Source organism: Solanum lycopersicum, chromosome 1, assembly GCF_036512215.1.
Source record: "Solanum lycopersicum chromosome 1, SLM_r2.1".
Taxonomy (NCBI): domain Eukaryota; kingdom Viridiplantae; phylum Streptophyta; class Magnoliopsida; order Solanales; family Solanaceae; genus Solanum; species Solanum lycopersicum.
Genome location: NC_090800.1, coordinates 87876173 through 87895971, shown reverse-complemented (window position 1 = coordinate 87895971; position 19799 = coordinate 87876173). Strand labels below are relative to the sequence as shown.

Genomic DNA, 19799 nt, shown 5'->3' with positions numbered 1-19799 from the left:
TTGCCTTAGCATTAAATATTTTTTATATCATTTTTCATGACTTGCTACTAATTATTAGTTAGTAGGAATAAATACTTATATCAATAATTATTTTATAAACGGGTGTGTCAAGTCAAACAATGACAAGTAAAAATGAATGGCTAAATTATTGGTCGTTTCACAAAATCAATGCGTAAAATGACAATATTCTTCTTGTTTTATTCTTGAGTTACTCCTTCCTTCCAGTATTATTTGTCATGTTGCGTTTTTCGAAAGTCAATTTGATTAATTTTCAAAGTTAAATTATATTACATTAATTTAATATTTCAAACAAACAAAAAATAGATATTCTAAAACTATATGAAAAATACTATAGATTACAATTTTTTGCATATTAACATGATAAAAAAAATACATCTTAAAATGTTAGTCAAAATTTTTATAGTTTAACTTTAAAAATAAAAATCAAGATAAACAATACCGGACGAAGAAAGTATTAATTAGAAAAACTAAACGATTAATACATGTTCTTTGATTATTTAATTAATCAAATTAAACTAATTTACATTCATTTATTAAAAAAAAGTTACTAAATAATCATACATTAATAAAATCGCTTACTTTGTTAAGAAAAGTGAAATTTAAAATAACGACATATCATAATAACAGAGAGAGTATTTGTTACACTTAGCTTTCACATATCGTTGACGGATTACTTCTTTTGGGGGAACACGATTTCCTCCTAATTTCCACAAACTGCCATTTTTCATTGAGATACGTCAATTTTTACCACAGTAGTATTTTTATAAATTTAAACATTATTTAATTTTAAAAAATTATTTAAATAAATTGGTCAATTTGATGTTGAAAGGCAAAATGAGACAAATACTCTTTTCGTTTTATTTTACGTGATATTTTTAAAATTTTAAGATTCAAATAAAAAAAATTTAACCTTAAGTTATTCATCGATTTTTAAAGTATTTTCAAAAATTATCTATTATTGTGACTTATAATATTTTTTTACGTATATTACAAATATATAATTTCATTTAAAAAAATTAAAGATTTCATGTATAAATTTCTAATCACACTTAAATTATTTTACTCTGAAAAAATAAAAAATGTTATGTAAATTAGATATTTGACTCATATGTTCGTATATATCATGAATAACCAAATTAAATATTTGATGATATGATTTATGATTATTTTTTTATTATTTTAGCTTAAAATCAAATATTGATGAACATCTTTAAAAAAATAAATATTACTCAAATATTTTGAAAATATTTTAAAACTGTTTTGACTTTAAAACACTTAAAAATATCCAAACATACGCGTAAAATATGTCCTGTAATGATAGTTTGTGAAAGCAATTGGAAAATTGAAAATATCTGTCACAACTAAAGGGAAAACGAGGACGTAGAAGATATGTGTCAATACGATCATCAATTTAATATAAACATCAAATGTGATTGAATTTATTTCCAACATAAAATACATAAAAAATTCTTTGATGAAAAAATATTGATAGAAAACCTTAAAAATATGAATGAAAACAATAATATATATACACTGAGTGTGATTTTACAAGTGAAGTTTTGATAGATAGAGATATTATTTGAGATAAACCCTAGTTTAAGGAAAATCGCATTAAAGAAGCGATTAGACGAAAAGTGAAAAAATCATGTCAAAATACTAGAAAAAACATGACAAGAGATTTTTTTTTTAAAAAAAAGAACCGTTAGTAGATAGTAATAGAAATTAAAGGACAACAAGAAATATCATCACTACTAAGTAACACTCTACTATCTACTACAGTAATATTTTACCATAATATATACTTTTTTCCATATTTTTATTTTCGATTAATTAAAATTATGTCATATATTATCTGATCACCTCTGTTCGAAAATATGAATGAAAACAAAATAATGAATAGTCTAATACTCAGTATGCAAATCATTTACTCACTGATTTAAAACAAAAAGTAAAGTTATTCAACATAAAGTACAATAATTCACATCCCTAAGTAGCCTCCTTATATATTAAAGAGAGAAAATTCACCTAGTCTATTTACAACTTCCTCAAAAAAAAAACATGATTTTCTTGGAAATTTTACAAGTAATTCCTCACATTGATCCAACTTTCTGATAATTCCAAGTCCATTTCCCCTCCTCTTGTTGAGTTCCAAAACCCGCGATCGCGTAATGCATTTCCACTCGTATATTCATCTTCATCACTTGACGATAGATCATCTGAGAAATCCATCTCGGAGAAAATTCCACCGTCTAAAACACTAGCAGGTGTACTAGCAACTTTAAAATTGTTGTTTTTTACTGAAGTACCCTTTGAAACAAATGGATGATGAAGCAATTGTTCAACATTCCACCTCTTTTTACTATCCCTTTCCAAACATTTAGCCAAGAAATCCAAACCAACATCAGAAAAATTTGATGGAAATTGTGGCATTTCATTAGTACAAGCAATTTTCATCACTGCAGCCAGGGGATTTGTACATATATCACCTCCCCATGGTGTTTTCCCCGTCGCCATTTCGATGATTGTGCAACCTAATGACCATATATCAGCAGCAAAATCTAACTCTTCATTCCTCAGAATCTCTGGTGCCATCCATAAAGGTGTGCCACCAGTAGACTTTGATAGAGATTTTGTGTTACATTTTACCTCATGATAATAGTCTTTTATTCTTTTTGCACATCCCAAATCTGCTAACTTGATTTCTCCACTACTACCTAACAATATATTCTTACACTTGACATCACAATGCACTATTCCATTTTCATGAAGATATCTCAAACCTTTTAATATCCCTTTTGTGTATAAACAAATAACTTCTTCATCTAATGACCCACCAAATTTCTCTGCTACATCAGCTAAACTTCCTCCTGTCATAAATTCAAGAAAAAGACTCAACTTTCTCTTACCATTTGCTTCAAAAGACAAATCTTTACCTATGAATTTAACAATATGTGGTGAATCCAAATCCTCAAGAATTTCTATTTCATTCTCAAGACACTTAAATCCTGCCTCTGACTCTGTAGATTTCAACACGAAAAATCCTCCGGTCGCCTTGTCCATTGCCAAATGAACACTCCCAAATGATCCTGATCCAATCACTTTGCCTTTCAACCACTTAGTAGGCTTAAGGCATGAACATTTTGAATATTCAGCCATAGTGTACACACACTCAAAAGATCAAATGACACCAATCTTGATTTTTTTTAGTGTCAAAAACAAAAATCAACAATCTGGAGTAAAGATCACAACTTTTTCAAATTCTGAATAAATTTATCATAAAACGAAAGACGAGGAACTATCAAACAATTTACAAGAAATAAAAAGAATAGATTTCTTCATAGCAAACACAGAAATATTAACAGAATCCACAGAGAGAGTGAATATTGAAAGAGCGGTTTTCCATTTACCATAAGGTGGAAAACCGCTCTATTCAAAATAAGAATGAATTTTTTAAACTTTTTGCAGTGTTGATGAAACAAAAGAGAAAAGAGGAAGTATGAGTTTTGGATGAAAAATTCCAACTTATAAAGGGGTGTCTGGTGATCCAAGAATTTTGGAACTTATGTGTTCCTATTGGATGGGAAATTAACGGACAGTAACTGTCACATTAAATTAACCAAACTTCATGTTCTTTGAATTTTGTTTTGATTAATAAAGGGGAACTTTCTTTTGGGGGATGTTCCAATGTCACCTTAAACTTGATTAAATGTGTCTATACATATAGTAATAAATTACTATCACTTATGTATTTCACTATAACTAAATTTGTTTAAAAAATATTTGACGTTTTAGAAAAGCATATTATCTTTTTAGAAAAGGGAGATACATCTCTATAACTCCAACACAAATTTATGTTTAGAGTAGTTTTCGAGCAGTGTTAGTTTATTTTGTGTACGTATTTTAGAAATTACTCTCTACATTGATATAAATAATAAAACTGAGAAAAGTCAGATGTAAAAACATATGAATCATAATCTATGAACCCACAAATTGCCAACTCTTTTTCCACATGAATTCTGTCTTGTACAAACAGATACACATTTGTAACTTTGACTCTTCCCATCTCTTATTCAGTTAAATAACAATGAATGTATCCACAAGAAATATTTGTTCTGGCATATGAGAATGCAGGTTCTTTCCCAGAAAGCTTCTATTAGCCTGTTATTCTTTTACAGGTGTAATCGAAAAGGACCTGAAAAACACTTCTAGCATCTTTCTCTTTGGGCAGCTTTAGAAGACGAGCTACCGCTTGAAAACCAGCATGTTGCCTAGACAATGAATCTGCCTCCAGTTTTGGCTTCGCCTCTTGCTTGGGAATCTTAGGTGGGTTTAATGCCCACTGCATAGCCCAGATTGCCAAAGGACGCATGTAACCCAGAGCTCTGTATCGGCCTTCTGTGGTCCAACCTTCTGGGGTCTGAAAAGCATAGCTGCGGATGAGGAAGAACAGATTTAGCAAGCAAGGAATAGGGAAAAATCTCACAACCTACAAGAGTTGCCAAAAACTGATGTCAATGTTACTCCAAAAAGTACAATGATATAGTTGGAGTCTTCTTGAGTTGAAGGTCCGGTCCATCAGAGACAACCTCTCTACCTCACACAAGGTAGGGGGTAAGGTCTGTGTATACCCCACAAGTGGGATCAGAATAGGCTTGTTGTTGTAGAGTTGGAGCCCTCTAAGAAGAATTGCTACTGAACAAAAGCCACAATAGATCTATATAATCAATCAAAACCCTCAAGGCAATGGATGAAGTAGCTCAGGTATCTAAATCCCTTCAAAAATCCTTACACAACCAATGAGGGATAATTGTATTATCCAACACTCTCAGCACGTGTAACCTAATTATTTATAGAGTTGAAGAGATTTTTCTTCATTATATTGGAGAAGACTGGCGTAGGCTTAAAGTGAAGAGAGAGGGGGAGAGAGTAGGCTCAGTAGAATCGGGTTTGGAGATTTGAACACTTCGTTTTTTTTATTTTTCTTGGAGAGGTTTGAAGGGTAGACTCGAAGTAGAGAGAGAGAATGTTCAATAGGTTAAGGAGTTAGTCTGTAACAAAGTAAGTTTAAGTCGATAGGTTGATTTGAGAGAGACAGCTTAGCAAACAAAATGTAGAGAGAAAACAATAATGAAAGTGGGCTAACCAATTTTCACTCTGATACCATGTGAAAGAATCTGAACTCTAATCCAAAACCTTAAGGCAATGGGTGGAGTATCCCAGGAGATTAAAATCCCCTTTAGGGGCAATCGTATTATCTAACAGCCTCAAATAAACATGACAAGAAATACCCAGTACCACTAGCCAAGGTTTTTGCTTGAATTCTTGTAGTCCAATGAACAAAATCTTATAAAACATGAAGTTACCTCAAACAAATGAAGGAAAGAACAGGAACTTCACTTACCCAAAGCCATCTTCAGACCAAACAGTTTCATAGACTCCAGATGCAGTTTTAAATCCCGTATCCACCATGCCTTCAAGAATCATGGCTGCAGCTACAGCATATGTAACTCCAGACCATATCTCCCTTGACTGCAAACTAGACAAGTCAGGTTCTCCACTGGGCCGCATTCCATTCACTGCTCCACGCCTCCCATCCTTGACCTTCATGACATTGAAATTGAACACTGTCTCAAGTGCGGTTTTGGCTTTTTCTTCATCAACAATTGGTAGAAGACCACATGCTCGAGCATACCTACATATAAAGAAAATGGTGATCATGAAAGAAGAAGAGGCATCAATAACATAACCAACTGCATTACCTACATTCATATAAGCAGATGTTCAGTGTGAAATGCACATAGGAGGTTGCATAGGCATGCCCCGCAGATACGAGAAGAAGGGTGTAGAAGAATCATGATTTGAGAAATGCAACGACATAAAAACATACTTTAAAAGGCTCCAGCTATTTGGGTCAAGCAGGATAACGGATGTGATCTGACACACAAGGCTACATAGGCTTTGCCACCCAAGATACAGAAACTGAAACAAATTTACCTAGCCATTTTGCCATATACTCATAAATAGAAATATATCTTTGTCTTTGTGTCTGTATATTGTATAATTATAATTTTCAACCTAAGATAAAAGGACTGGAAGCTGCTATTAAGAAACTGAAGTAAAAGAAGGGTGATTCTATTTCCAATATTTATCCTTCGGTCTTGATATATATAAAAGCACTTCGATGCATACCATTGGCCAGCCAATTGATCAGCTTGAATAGATGAGCTTACGGCACTGCCACTATTATCATAGTTGAAGTAAGAACCGTTCCACAATTTTTGATAAACTTCCTTTGCCTTTTGAAACTTAAACCAAAAGTAGTCTTCAGAACCCTTATCACCTACTTCTCGAGCTAGGGCTGATGCAGCCTGCAAAGCTGCCACCCATAGGCCACCACAGTAAGCACTCACACCAGAGACAGACCATACATCATATGTCTGATCAGGAAATCCTTCATTTTCGATCATCCCATCCCCATCCTTATCAAATTGGTCCATGAAAGCTATTGCCATATACACAGACGGCCAAACAGCTTCGGCAAACTTTTTGTCACCTGTCGCAACAAAATCCCTGTAAACTTGAAGAACAAATTTTGGGTTCAAATCTTTCCACCTATCTGTGTTATACAGGCAATAGTAATTTACTTCAAACCATGGATCATCCATTCCAATATCATGAGGAAGAGCACCAAGAACATTCCTTGTCGCTGACATTCCATCATCCAAGAGTTTTCTCTTACTAGGATCATGCATCATCACAGCAGCTGCATAGTCTCGTTGTATGCTAAGTTCAACTTTTGGGAAGAGCATGGCCAAAGCAAACGATGCATAAAAATGAACATCATATGTATTACACATATGATATTCAATTCCTTCAAGGTAGAGGAACTGGCCAATATTTTCCTCTCCCTTCTGAAGAAGATTTGTTCCGACAGCAGCATTTACTGAGACAGGAGTATGAAGTTCCTCAAACACCGAACCCATCCTCTCAAGAATACTAACAGCAGTGCCATCTGAATGGGTTAAATGAGCATTTTTCTTAACATCCGAACTAGATCTTTCAATGGAAAATCTTTTCCCAATTGTTGATACACTTTGAACTGGTGGCAATCCATCTAAAAATAAATAAAATAAGAAGGATCATAAATCAAACACACTTAGCTTATTAAAGCACCCTTAAAGCATACCTGTCCAAATTGTCCCTCCTGCATTTAAATAATAGAGCTCATTGAAGAGTGTTACTGGGTACCTACAAAAATCCACAAAATAATTCTCAAATATGGTAATACATACATAGCAACATAGTTTAGGATTATGATGTAGAATCCTAAAAGTTAATATATTTACAATAAGTTAGTTTGATATAGTTTATGATTAGAATGTAAAATCCTAATACGTAGTACAATAGATACTCGTAGGGCTATATAAGAACCACCAATGTGCATGAGTTAACTGAAAAGATAAAACATAAAGAGTTGTTTTACACACAATATTGTTCTATAATATTCTTCATGGTATCAGAATTTTGATTCTAATCCAATTTATTCTGTATTCTGAACCCTGTTCCACGTTCTTTAACGGGCAATTATTCCTCCACTCTCTCCCTTCCACCAGGATCTCTTCATCATTTCATAATTATGTCCTATAAAATTGAAATTCTCAAATTGTCCTGTTTGGAGAACCCAGACAAGCTGATATATTGTGAATGAACCACCATCTAAGGTTGTGGTAAATAAAAAGACGATGTAAAAAACAAACCACCCTAAGTTTATAGAATGGGAAGAAAAGACATCTTCATGAGAAGTTGACTAACTGGAACTATGAATGAAGAGTCAATGTTTTTTATTACTGACTGCAGTTCGATCAAACAAATTCGTGAGAGTCTTGAGGATAATTACTTACAAGCTACAGGATAAGGAATTTCAATTGAAGCAACAAATTCAGCATATCGAGATGAGATTAAAATCTGTAGATAAATACATAAAAGAATTCAAAGGAATTTGTGATAGTCTCACCGCAACACGCAACCATTAGATGAGGATAGCAAGGTTATAAAATTTGCTAAGCGTCTAGGAAACAAATAGAAGACCTTGAGGATTGTTATGCTGGGCAAAGCTCCACATGCAACCTTCACTCAATATATTAATGCACTGAGAGGGATACGATATGAGATGAAAATAGCGAGAAGTATGTCGTGGCTTTTCAAGACCCATAAAACACAAGGTTCGATTGGTAGAGGTAGAGGCAACTCTTCCCATGGAAGAGGACACGCAAACCAATACCACATTTGTGGAAGAAACAACCACACTGCTATCTCTTGCTTTTAAAGGTGGGATTACTCCTACCAATCTCAACAGAAAATCCACAACAACCAATGAACCATCAGACAACAACCCTTACATGGACTCTGGAGCAAACTTAGAGTTCCATGATTACCAACCTCCAGCTTGAGGGGATGGTAGAAAGCAACATTGTTTAGGATTATGATGTAGAGTTCTAAAGTTAATATATTTAAAATAGATTAGTTTGATATAGTTTATAATTAGAATGTAGAATCCTAATACTAAAGTACAATAGATAGTCGTAGGGCTATACAAGAACCCCTTATGTGCATAAGAGAAAACATAAAGAGTTGTATTTTTACTCTCAATATTGTTCTATAATCTTTTTCATGGTGTACCCCACTGGTGGGACTTCACTGGCTATAATATATTGTTGTTGGTAATTATGGTGCACACAAGAAAATTAAAGCTCACCATTCGGGAAGCCTCTTGTCTTCAATAATAGGTTTTTGCCATTCTTCTATTTGTGACTCCCACTGAGTATGCTCTGAGTCCCATCAAGAAAATAAATATTTAAAATATGATTTTTGGATATGTACACTCTTGAGGATCTTAGGTAATTATACCAATAGAAGAAGACAAGGAAAAATAGTAAACGGAACCCCATATATCAGAAAGTCCATGTTCAAAATATTCGGAGCACAGGCTTTACCTTGGATAGCATCATGTGCAATTTCTGCAGCAGCATGACCCGTAGTACCATAGAACTTAGTGTAGCGCCTGTTCGTAGAGCAAAACTAATCAGCAAAAGCACAAGACACATCTATTTCATGTGTACAAATAAGGTCAAGAATGTTATAACTACTTGCCTCTGATAAGTTTTACCATCTCCAAAATTAATTTCAGGGCAGGCCCATGCCAATGAGAATGTTGCACTTCTTACATCATCTGCTGGAATAGTTAGTGAAGCTGCAACTGCCGCTCCAACAAGTGATCCCGGTTCAGAAGGCATTGACTTTTCCTCAGATTGAAGGTGGTCAAAGGATCCATGCTATCAGAGCAGAAACAGCCAAACAGGTCAAAGTCTGTCAAGAATGTTTTTTTTCCCTTTTGATAAGTTTTAATTTTATTAATGATATCTCATGTATACAATCAGTATACTGAAAGTCAGATAACCAACAAAACAGTCACACGTAAATAAAAACAAGGAAAATCAAATGAGAAACACTATTTTTTTAATAATATTTCAATATTGAATGGGTTTGAATCATGTATACTTTCCCTTCAAGGTGGACATAAGAAGTAATATAACCAGAAAAGATTCAAAATATTACCATGAGTCTATATTCTAAAAAATTCAAAATATTACCATGAAGAAATCATTGCTTGCTGAGTCTATATTCTATAAACTAATATTCTTATTTAGAACTGCTGATAGATGTTCTCAGGAATTCTTCAGAAGCCTTAGTAATTATGATGTGAAAAACTGCTTTAGGTGCACAGAGTAAGCAACTAGTCATCCAGCAAGCGGAAACTTCTAACACCAGAAGCAAGTTAAGTTACAGTTTGGCCATATTTCATTGTAAAAATTGAAAAAAGTAGTTTTTTCTTTTAAAATTGAAAAATGAAATTTGAAAATTGTGTTTGGCCATGAATACAAATTGGAGTTGTTTTTCAATTTTTGTGAGTAATATGGACTCATGGAGTGAAAATAGCTTTTTTGTGTTATTCAAATTTCTGAATTTCAAATAAAATTTGAATTACGGAATTTTATGACCAACGTATTTTCTGTAGTTCAACTCCCAAAAAAAAAAGTAAAACAAAAAAATCATGGCCAAATGCCACACAGAGACAGAGGTGAGTCCTCTATAACGTCTCAAATTACTTCAACAATGCAAATGTTCATTTATCGAAGTCACCGTTAATTCCAGGAAGATATCTTGATGGAGACAAAATATCAAAGAGCCACAGAGACAAGTATACAAAATTTCAAAGAGTGTGGTGCAGAGAATGGAACTGTAAGGTGCTGTTACAAGCACCAAGAATAAGTTTTAATCTGCAATTAAAATAGGGTTTGGACCTTCTGCACTAATTAGACACCTCCCTTCTTTCTATTTCTGGCACTGGCCTAGTAGCTGGATAAATTGAGATATGGAAATCAATGAAGACCTTTGGAGGTGTCAGGTGGATTGGCAACACAGGATTTCTTACCCTTTTTTCTAGCTTCTTTGCTAAGGGAGTAGAAAGTATGATTTTGAGGATTTGTCCTCTCACAATTACCAAGCCAACTTGCATCTCTCTCTCTCTTTATATATATATATATATATATATATATATATTGCGTGCTGCTCACTCTATCTGCCCCTCAAAGTATGAAGAAGATGGTTCAAGAAAATTCGGAAGAAAGAAGTATACCTTTAATTAAAAGTCAAATCAAAATCTTCTTTTAGGGAAATTCAGTAGTCAGAATTCTGAGATATCAACAACGTTACGACGTCATAAAAACTCAACAAGTTCTCACAACTTTAGGTTGGAAATCATGTTAAGACGTCATAAAAACTCAACAAGTTCTCACAACTTAAGGGTAGGAATTCAAGAGTCCCATCAAATGATCAAAAGATATTTCAAAGACACGTAGTGTATTAAATCACGAAAGACATTAGCTAACAATAGAAAATAAACATAAATGGTTAAAGACATACTCCCTCCGTTTTAGTTTGTTTGTCCTACTTTCCTTAAATTCAACTTTCCACATGACATATTTAAGACCACTAGATTAAATGACATTTTGGTACATTCTACGTATCTTTTTGATTTAAGACCACAAAATTCAAAAGTACTCTATACTTTCTTAAACTCTATGTCAAGTTAAAACATGACAATCAAATAGAAACGGAGGGAGTCGCTTATTTAGTGGGCAATGCATGTGTAATATGCTGGTAGAAAAGGTCCAGATCTGGCACCCCCGTAAAAACGAATTTGAAGATCATAAACAAAGTTAGTCCATTTTTAAGCATTTGCAAACACCTTTTTAACTTCATTCCACATGTCTTTTGCTGTAATACCCTGGGAGTCGCCAGATATCACAAAGAAAGGGCACTCAGAGACGTGAACTGCATCATTTTCCTCTGCTGCAATTGCAAAAGTTACAGAAGGGAGTTCTTTGGAAGTCCTGCATTCACAGAGTATTTTAATACAGATCTACAGCACTCCAGTTTATTGTTCAACTGTGAAAAAACTCGTAACCCAGTCTCTCATTTTCTTTTTCTTTTTCATTTTTTTTCCTTTCATTTTTTTCTTTAACAAGAGGATGAAACTTACATGTGGTGCAAGAGTACGCCTTGGACTCCATCATCCGTTCTAAAATCCATCATCAAAGAACAAGTTATTGTTATTGAAAACAAACAAAAGAAGATTTTCAGAGAAAAGGTTAAGCATTTCCTTTAGACTAACTACCAAGTAAAATATTCCCAAGAAAACAGACACTTTTCTGGTTCCTTCTATTCTTCTGCTACATAAATTTGAGCATGTTTCAAGAATAAAGCTTAAAGATGAAAGTGAAGTGTCTTTAGAGCTGGAACCCAGATTGATGAGTGAAGTGTGCCCTGCGTACGCTGTCCCATATCGTATTATCCTATAGGATTTGGGAGGATCTTTCAGAGCAGACTTCAGAATGTCTACCCTTTGTTTTAATAGGGAGCATGTCGGCACCACAAGCTACTTTTTGACTTTTCACAAACGAGAAAAGGATGAATCCATACCAAGAAATGAAACAGTAAGTCCATCTAACTATTTGAACATGAATTGTCAGGCAAAGGTTTCACTTTTAGGAGAGATCCTAGAAAAGAAACACATTTACTTTAGGTCATGGCAGAACTGACTAGCAATGTTACAAATTCATGAAGTAGCAAACAATGTAAAGTTTCAGCTTCACAAAAGCAGGCATATCTACTGGTGAACCAAAAACAGAAGTTCAATAAACTATTGGGACTTATGACCAAGTCATAACCTTGCTAAAAGTGATCTGACCTAAACTTGGAATTGAAATGATGGCTAGAAATTCCAGAATCTCCACCAGCAGAATTCTGTGAACACAAAAAAGAAAGAAGAAAACAAATGTTTTACTCACTATCTTCCCATTCTTAAGAACGAGTAAATAATACAAAATTCCGAAAGATGGATTAGCAGCATTCATAATCTGGATTCTGAAATACTGGAGTAAATCAAAGTCACATGAGAAAACTTACTGCCCAGGTGAAAAGCAAAGTGACATCTGCAGACGTATTTCCCAAGTTATGCAACTGAACAAAATCAAATTCAACCCGCAAAGTTAATGCTAAAAAATACATCTCCACCGGAAAAAAATGGAGGGCTAAAAAGAGATCTGAATATTCCCAACCGTGAATGTAAAGACTGATGTAGGTAAGCTGCTCTCTTTGTAGTTGTGGGGGATAAAAGGAGAGATCTGACGGCATACTATCCTGAGTGCTGGATCAGGTTCCCCTAGATAAAAATTGAAAATATAAGACAACCCCTAATGAAGCACATCAAACTAGTGAATATATTGGTCAAACATAAAATTACCATCGTATACAGTCCACGCTCTTGGATAGAGACCATGATATGTAGAATTTTGGCCACCCAAATTCCAGTCCCAAGATCCTATTCCAGAAGCTGAAGAATCACTGTTTACTCACAAAATATCAATGGCCTTACCACTGAATCACTTCCATAAATATATAATATTGTGAGCTATGTTACTCAGATTCTCAAAAAAATGATGCCGTACGCGTGTCGGAACCTCCAACATTGCACTAATCTCGGAGGATCCGATATGCACCCTTTGACATTTTTGAAGAGTCTGAGTAACACAGATTGTGAGAAGGCAAGACAACAGTGAGAAAATTAAAAACATTTACAACCAAAGAAAAGAATAGCTCCTTACTTTGGAGTTCTCGGGCATAACACAGTAGAATATTTTTCACCATTCGGCCGTGTTACAAATATCTGCAATAGTAATCCACACTCAAGTGAGGTCAAGCGCTGAAAAAATAACAGCAATTAAGGTTTTTCCTGCTTCTATCTTTGCTCGCCGTCTCTTCTCCAATGCTTCGTTAACATTGATCAGATTTAATCCTGCTATTCCTCTTTACTGCATATGCAGGCTCTTAATGACTGTCAAAATTCATACAGCACGCTGCAGATGCTTTTTAATTTTAAGAACTTTTAGAATCTTGATATGCTAAGTAAATAATGGTATATTCACGGATACAATCCTTTGAACAAACATAGACCACTCCCATGTGAGAGAAATTCATTTTTTTTCTCTTTCCATCAAAAAGTGGAGCTTGGAATTTCATATTTGCTAGACCTTATTTGTCATCCAGGGAACTGTACTCATGCATAGAACTGTTTAACTTGTTGGTAAACTAATTTTTTGCATGATTTTTCAAAGTTCACTTCTGCATGCATGTACATTAGATACTAGTAAGCAGACCAAGATAAAAGATATATATCCCGAGTATTTTTAGAAAGCAAAAGCACCAAAAAATGATAAGGTCAATGGGGCTTGAAGCGACAAGAAGCGAGGAATGCACTACTTTTATACGAGGCGTTCAACTTACAGGAAATTAAACATATCAAACATCTTTGAATTTGGTACAACAAAAAATCAATTGAATATAACTAATTTCAGCATCCAATGCTCTCTCGTGATCTTTTCTATAGCTAGAACTGTTTTGAACCATCTAAACCAATCTATCCCTCTCGACAAAATTAAATAATTTCTCAAGGAAAAGAGTCATGAACAGCAGAAGGTGCTAACCTTATGGTATTTTTCTTTGATTTAGAAAAGCCTTCTATAGGTAGCCAATGCATATACATTTGGTCCATTTAAGTATGCAAGCTTTTCTAAAAGCATGCTAGAGGAGTATTTCCTTTGGTGCATTATTCGAACGGATCTTGAATAATGGACAAGATTGTGGTGTCAGAAAGTAAGACTAGAACAACAGTGATAGTTTCACTGGGGGTATTTGGGGAGGAAGGGGAGAATGTCGAAGGAGTAGAGGAATGGGGGGTAATCTGAAATAACAAATAATTTTTTTGGACATGCGGCACCACTTGTTAGACGCACACCTATCTTACAGTGGTCTTTGCTATATGGCGGTCAACGATACACTTTTTACATTGATAAGGGGATAATAGGCCCCCCGCGAAGTTCAAATGTTTTTTTCTGGAGAAATCATTAAGTCCCAGTGGGAATGTAATTTATCCCAACAAGATCGCATAAATCAAAGATGAGTGTGAACTACTCATTTGAACTCCTTCGTCAAATCTTTTCTTGTTAAAAATTAGCTCATGAGTATTAAAGGAAAAGCACACACTTGTGAAATGCAAGGCCCTTGACAGTTATATAGTCATACTTCATAGAACTTACAGAAAATTGGTCTGCAAGAACTGGTTTATCTTCACATATCCTAGGAAATATTTGCCAGCGCAAAAATTCTCCTTTGAAACTTCTTCCTATGCTTCCTGCACTGAAAGTTCTTTCCTTTTATATAACAGATACCAAATAATTCAATTGAACTGGCTTCAATATATTAGGAATAGATCACATATCTTCTCAATCAAACAGTATGCAGACATGTAGGATAATTAACCCCTTCCTACGGTGCATAGAAAAATTAAAGCTGTGCTGATCCAGTGGGAATTCTAAAGATTCCCCGTGTATGATATGAATTCATTAACATCTTAATGAGAGCAAAATAAAGTGTATCGATAACATGAAATGTATTATAATTTGTATTATCATGCAAATATGACTAAAATGTTAATAACAGTAGGTGCATCAAATTTTTTCTTCTATTAAGCAAAAGATTCTGAATATCTAGTATCATACCCCATACCACCTAAAGGAACTCCTTGGCATGATGAGTAGACCCTTTTTATGAAAGGATTGATAAACAGAGCATCCTGCAAAACAAAAATATAGGTGAGAAGTGCATCTGATTATTAGAAAGATGATGATACTTAAACTTGAAACAAAAGGAAATCACCTTTCCTTTGGCTTTTTCTTCTTGTAGAAATTTCCATAGACGGAACCCTAATGGAGCCTACATGAAAAAAAAAGTACCACAAGATAACAAACAACGAGTTCAAGGTAGAAAGTGACAAGATTTTCACAGGTATCACAATACCAACTTAGACTCCAGGTGCATGCATTTTGATGTAGCAATTTTTTTATTTGACAACATGTCTAACTAGCTCTAAGTTAATGCATGATATTCAAGTACAATCCACGTCAAATACTTCTATAGACAGGTTTTTAATCACCCTCAGAGACATGAGTAGGATTGACTTAACAAATCTAGGATTAGAACAGCAAAACTCCCAAAAAGCTAAAGCGGCTATCAGTTGACTCCTAATTGATCTAACGGCTTGAAAACATGCTTTTTGACTGAATTCACAAAAGTATAGAGCTCCTGAAATTCTAAAGTATTTCTCAATATGTTCAACCACGATATCTGGTAAAACGAAGGTTTATACGATCAGTGAACCGTGAAAATCAGAGTTTATTCACATACCAGAGAAACCACTTCTTTCAGCTTAAGATCGAATTCTGAAAGGGAAATATCATCACAGTTTAACTTGCGCTGCCAAGTCAAAGATGGAAGTTTTGCTGGGTCAACCGTGACCTGGAAAAAAGGGGGGAAAGGACAACCTCATCAGCAGCAGCACTTTTTAGTTTCCATATTGGCGCTACATAGAAAACTGTAAAGATCCGAGTATCTGTGTTCTTTAAACTGCATGTAACTATCCTTTGTTTTTATTTTGAGATACACTGCACATAACTATGTAACCATATGGTTTAATTTGTGCGTACTCTACCCTCACCAGACCCCTTGTGTAGAACTACACTGGGTATGTTGTTGTTGTTGAATATTATTGCATACGTAGCTTCTCATAGGCAATGGAAATGCACTAGATAAGGGAGTCCTTTTCATGGGCCAAAGATTTTTTTATAAGCAAAATTAAAAGATAAATAACGGATAAAACCTTTGCATTTATCATATAAATCAAATACAATGTTACATTCTCAAAAAAAATAAAATCAAATAAGCAAGTCAGACAATTCAAAACCAAAAAGCTTAAAACCAGTGTGCAGATACAACTTCTTAAAGCGACTTGATCAACTATACTAAAACCACATTTAATCAGTTATTCAAAAACTCTATAGGCATAGGCATTTAAGGCATAATCTATATTAAGGCACCAAAGGGTATCACAAGCCTATGATCACCGTAGAGTCATCACACATAGCTGCCCGAAACCCCATAGACCTGAGTGACAAAAGTGAAAGATAATAAACACAAACTGAAATTTGTAATAAAATCGTTCACACCGGGTACATAACTTGTCAACTGTGATGCTCTAAATACATAAAACTGAAATTGACAGAGCTCATAAGTTTTTTTCTCTTCTAACCAAATCATACACAGCCATCACTTCACGTAATGTTCTCTTTTCATATAGTGTAAATCTTTCAAAGTAATTATCCAGTAATAACAGAAAGTACAAGCAAATTTGTTCAGAACTCAATTAAGGGCTTTGGCGCTACTACAGTGCTTCACTAACTCGAAGCGCCTCGCTAGGAGAATCTAGCTACGTAGATGCTTGCATGTATTTTGACCACTATCAGAAGTTAATAGACAACAACTCGTGGTTAATCATAAATACGAGCAAATATAAAAGACCTGATGTAGGTGCTGCAATTGTGCCTTGTTGCACCTTAGGCATATGTGGCTCATCAATTTTCTCATGCCATCACAATTAAATTGGAGAAAAGAGAAATAAGCAATAATAGACAAAGAAAAGCTCCTCACAGCACACACTATAGCAGGGAAAGCAAATGGTGTACCTCGCTATCCTTACAACATTCTCTTCCTCCTTTGTTAGATCCATTAATCAACATATCTCCTGTATTGAGCACAGAAATATGATGTCAGTATATTCTAATTTCTAAAGCATCCTAATTTTCTTTTCTTGAGTTCCATTACAGCAAAAAGCAGGGTTCAAATAATGCCACTGGTAGAAAAATACATAAATTTCCATTATCATCATTTCTCTATCTTGTCTGTCTTAAATCTAGGCTATATTGCCAAAGCTTTATGCACATCAGCTGTTTGAAAGTCTAACAAGTCCAAAATAGAATGAATTACGAACTATCAGCTGGTTGAAAAGTCTAACATGTCTCACACTTACACTCTGGCACTGGGTATGTTGCTGTACTCTAACAAAGAAAAATTAATAATTATACTATACATATACTCCATAATTTAGCATACAGAACACTTCCATTTTCGCTGATCAACAACAACAACAACTGTAGTTGCAAAGATTATCCGGCGAAGTGATCAATTCGATTTCAGATTTATAACATCAAATTTTACAAATTCAAAAGTCAAAATTAAAAGGAATGCTACAAAGATTGCTTCAAAATCAAAATGCAGATGAAGAGTAAATTGGATGAAGAAAGAACCCTAACCTGGAAAAGTAACTGAATCACTCATACTTCAGAATCCAACAAGCATGAAAATAGGCGTTATGTATCTTTTTATTTATCAAAGGGAGTGTGTTTGGGAGTGACTTTTTAAATTATTTTGTTTAATTTGTCCAAATTTTTTTTTCTAAAAAATAAAGAAAAATGTCTTTTTAAATTTTTTGTTTAATTAGGCTAATATTCTCAATTAAATTATTGTAGCTATTTTTCAATTTTATAAAAGGGAGTGTGTTTGGGAGTGACTTTTTAATTATTATTTTTTGTTTAATTTGTCCAAATTTTTTTCTAAAAAAACGACTTTTAAATTTTTTTGTTTAATTAGGCTAATATTCTTAATTAAATTATTGTAGTTATTTTTCAATTTTATAAAAAAAAAAAAGAAAAAAAAAGTTGATTGTAATTCTTTATTCCAATTTTTTTTTTCTAAAAATAAAGAAAAATGACTTTTAAATTTTTTTTGTTAAATTAGGCTAATATTCTCAATTAAATTATTGTAGTTATTTTTCAATTTTATTAAAAAAAAAGGTTGATTGTAATTCTTTATTCCAATTTTTTTTCTAAAAAAAATGACTTTTAAAATTTTTTGTTTAATTAGGCTAATATTCTCAATTAAATTATTGTATTATTTTTCAATTTTATAAAAAAAAAGGTTGATTATATTCTTTATTCCAATTTTTTTTTCTAAAAATAAAGAAAAATAACTTTTTAAATTTTTTGTTAAATTAGGCTAATATTCTCAATTAAATTAATGTAGTTATTTTTCAATTTTGTTAAAAAAAAAAAAGGTTGATTGTACTTCTTTATTCCAATTTTTTTTTCTAAAAAAAAATGACTTCTTAAATTTTTGTTAAATTAGGCTAATATTCTCAATTAAATTATTGTAGCTATTTTTCAATTATATAAAAAAAAAGGTTGATTGTAATTTTTTACTCCAATTTATGAATGATGAAACAAACTAGGTATGCTCAACTTATTCTGATTCCACTTTATTAAATATTCTCAAAATATTAAATAATATATAAAATGATATCCTCAAATTAAATATTTCTTCGTCAATTTTACTACCCATTGAAAATAATATCTTTCAATAATGTGGAATGGAAAGAGTATATTGTTAATACTCTATGTTTCACTTTACTTGAATTTTTTATTAAATTTTAACATACTAACAGTGAATTTTTATTTTTTATTTATTATTTATTACTATCATTATTAACTAATTACATAAACATTAGAAGTCAAATTTAGATTGTCAAAACATAATTAATAAGGTCAATTTAATAATCATTATTAACTAATTACATAAACATTAGAAGTCAAATTTAGATTGTCAAAACATAATTAATAAGGTCAATTTAATAAAACAAACTTCTAATAATACATTTTTAAGTAGAGCATCAAGTCAATATTCATTAAATGAAACAAAACAAATGAAATAAGAGGTAATTACTTGTATGGATTTTTTTTAAAAAAATAATTATTTATTTTAAATATATTTTTTAATTATTTATCATTTATAGCAATATATAATAATATTATATATTTGATTGAATTTCTCTTTCTCTCTCGCCTCTTTCTTCTTTTACTCTCTCGTTTTTTTAAATTTCTCACTCTGTATCATTCTTTCTACCTTTTTTTCGTTTTTCTTATTCTTTCTCCCTCTCGTACTGCTACTCTTTTTTCTTTTCTTAGTCTTTCTCTTTCAACTTTCTTTGATAAAATAGCTAATGATTCACTGAATAAAATTTGTCATAATAACTAATTAGACAAGAAATCTAATTCTAAAAAATAAAGTGACATAATGAACTGTAAAATGAATTAAGTTTGAATTTAAAATGTATTACACATACATTAAAGTTGAATTAGAAGAGAATTAGTCATGAATGCAAATGTAGCAAATGAAGGAGCTCTTTTGATCCGTAAATTGAATAAAACTTG

At 32.9% G+C, this 19799-nt stretch overlaps 2 protein-coding genes across 3 annotated transcripts; both read right to left on the bottom strand.

The window, feature by feature from the left end:
• Window positions 1–1929: 1929 nt before the first annotated feature.
• On the bottom strand, window positions 1930–3477 carry LOC101261859 (mitogen-activated protein kinase kinase kinase 18-like). The gene has a single exon (XM_004230384.5). The coding sequence runs from the start codon at window positions 3175–3177 to the stop codon at window positions 2098–2100; it is 1080 nt and encodes a 359-aa protein (XP_004230432.1). The 5' UTR covers window positions 3178–3477; the 3' UTR covers window positions 1930–2097.
• Window positions 3478–3973: 496 nt separating this feature from the next.
• LOC101261555 (uncharacterized) lies at window positions 3974–18046 on the bottom strand. 2 transcript variants are annotated; one of them, XM_019211788.3, is made up of 21 exons: window positions 17847–17985; window positions 17220–17278; window positions 17056–17089; window positions 15886–15996; window positions 15358–15414; window positions 15201–15274; window positions 14739–14838; window positions 13248–13309; window positions 12887–12987; window positions 12702–12805; window positions 12550–12603; window positions 12332–12387; window positions 11624–11662; window positions 11330–11474; window positions 9172–9353; window positions 9015–9082; window positions 8777–8849; window positions 7208–7269; window positions 6211–7135; window positions 5423–5713; window positions 3974–4451 (listed from the first exon to the last, which is right to left on the bottom strand). In XM_019211788.3, the coding sequence occupies exons 2-21, from the start codon at window positions 17261–17263 to the stop codon at window positions 4175–4177; spliced, it is 2859 nt and encodes a 952-aa protein (XP_019067333.1). In that variant the 5' UTR covers window positions 17264–17278; window positions 17847–17985; the 3' UTR covers window positions 3974–4174. The 2 variants fall into 2 exon arrangements, with proteins under 2 accessions (XP_019067333.1, XP_004230431.1); XM_004230383.5 differs by lacking the exon at window positions 17056–17089 and having other exon boundaries at window positions 17847–18046.
• Between the last annotated feature and the right edge of the window lie 1753 nt (window positions 18047–19799).

Coding starts and splice junctions, on each gene's coding strand:
- LOC101261859 (XM_004230384.5), bottom strand. CDS start 3,177: ATGGCTGAATATTCAAAATGTTCATGCCTTAAGCCTACTAAGTGGTTG.
- LOC101261555 (XM_004230383.5), bottom strand. CDS start 17,871: ATGAGTGATTCAGTTACTTTTCCAG. Junction 11,475..11,623: donor GGCGTACTCTTGCACCACAT/GTAAGTTTCATC, acceptor CTGTGAATGCAG/GACTTCCAAAGAACTCCCTT. Junction 9,354..11,329: donor TGTGGAATGAAGTTAAAAAG/GTGTTTGCAAAT, acceptor CTGCTCTGATAG/CATGGATCCTTTGACCACCT.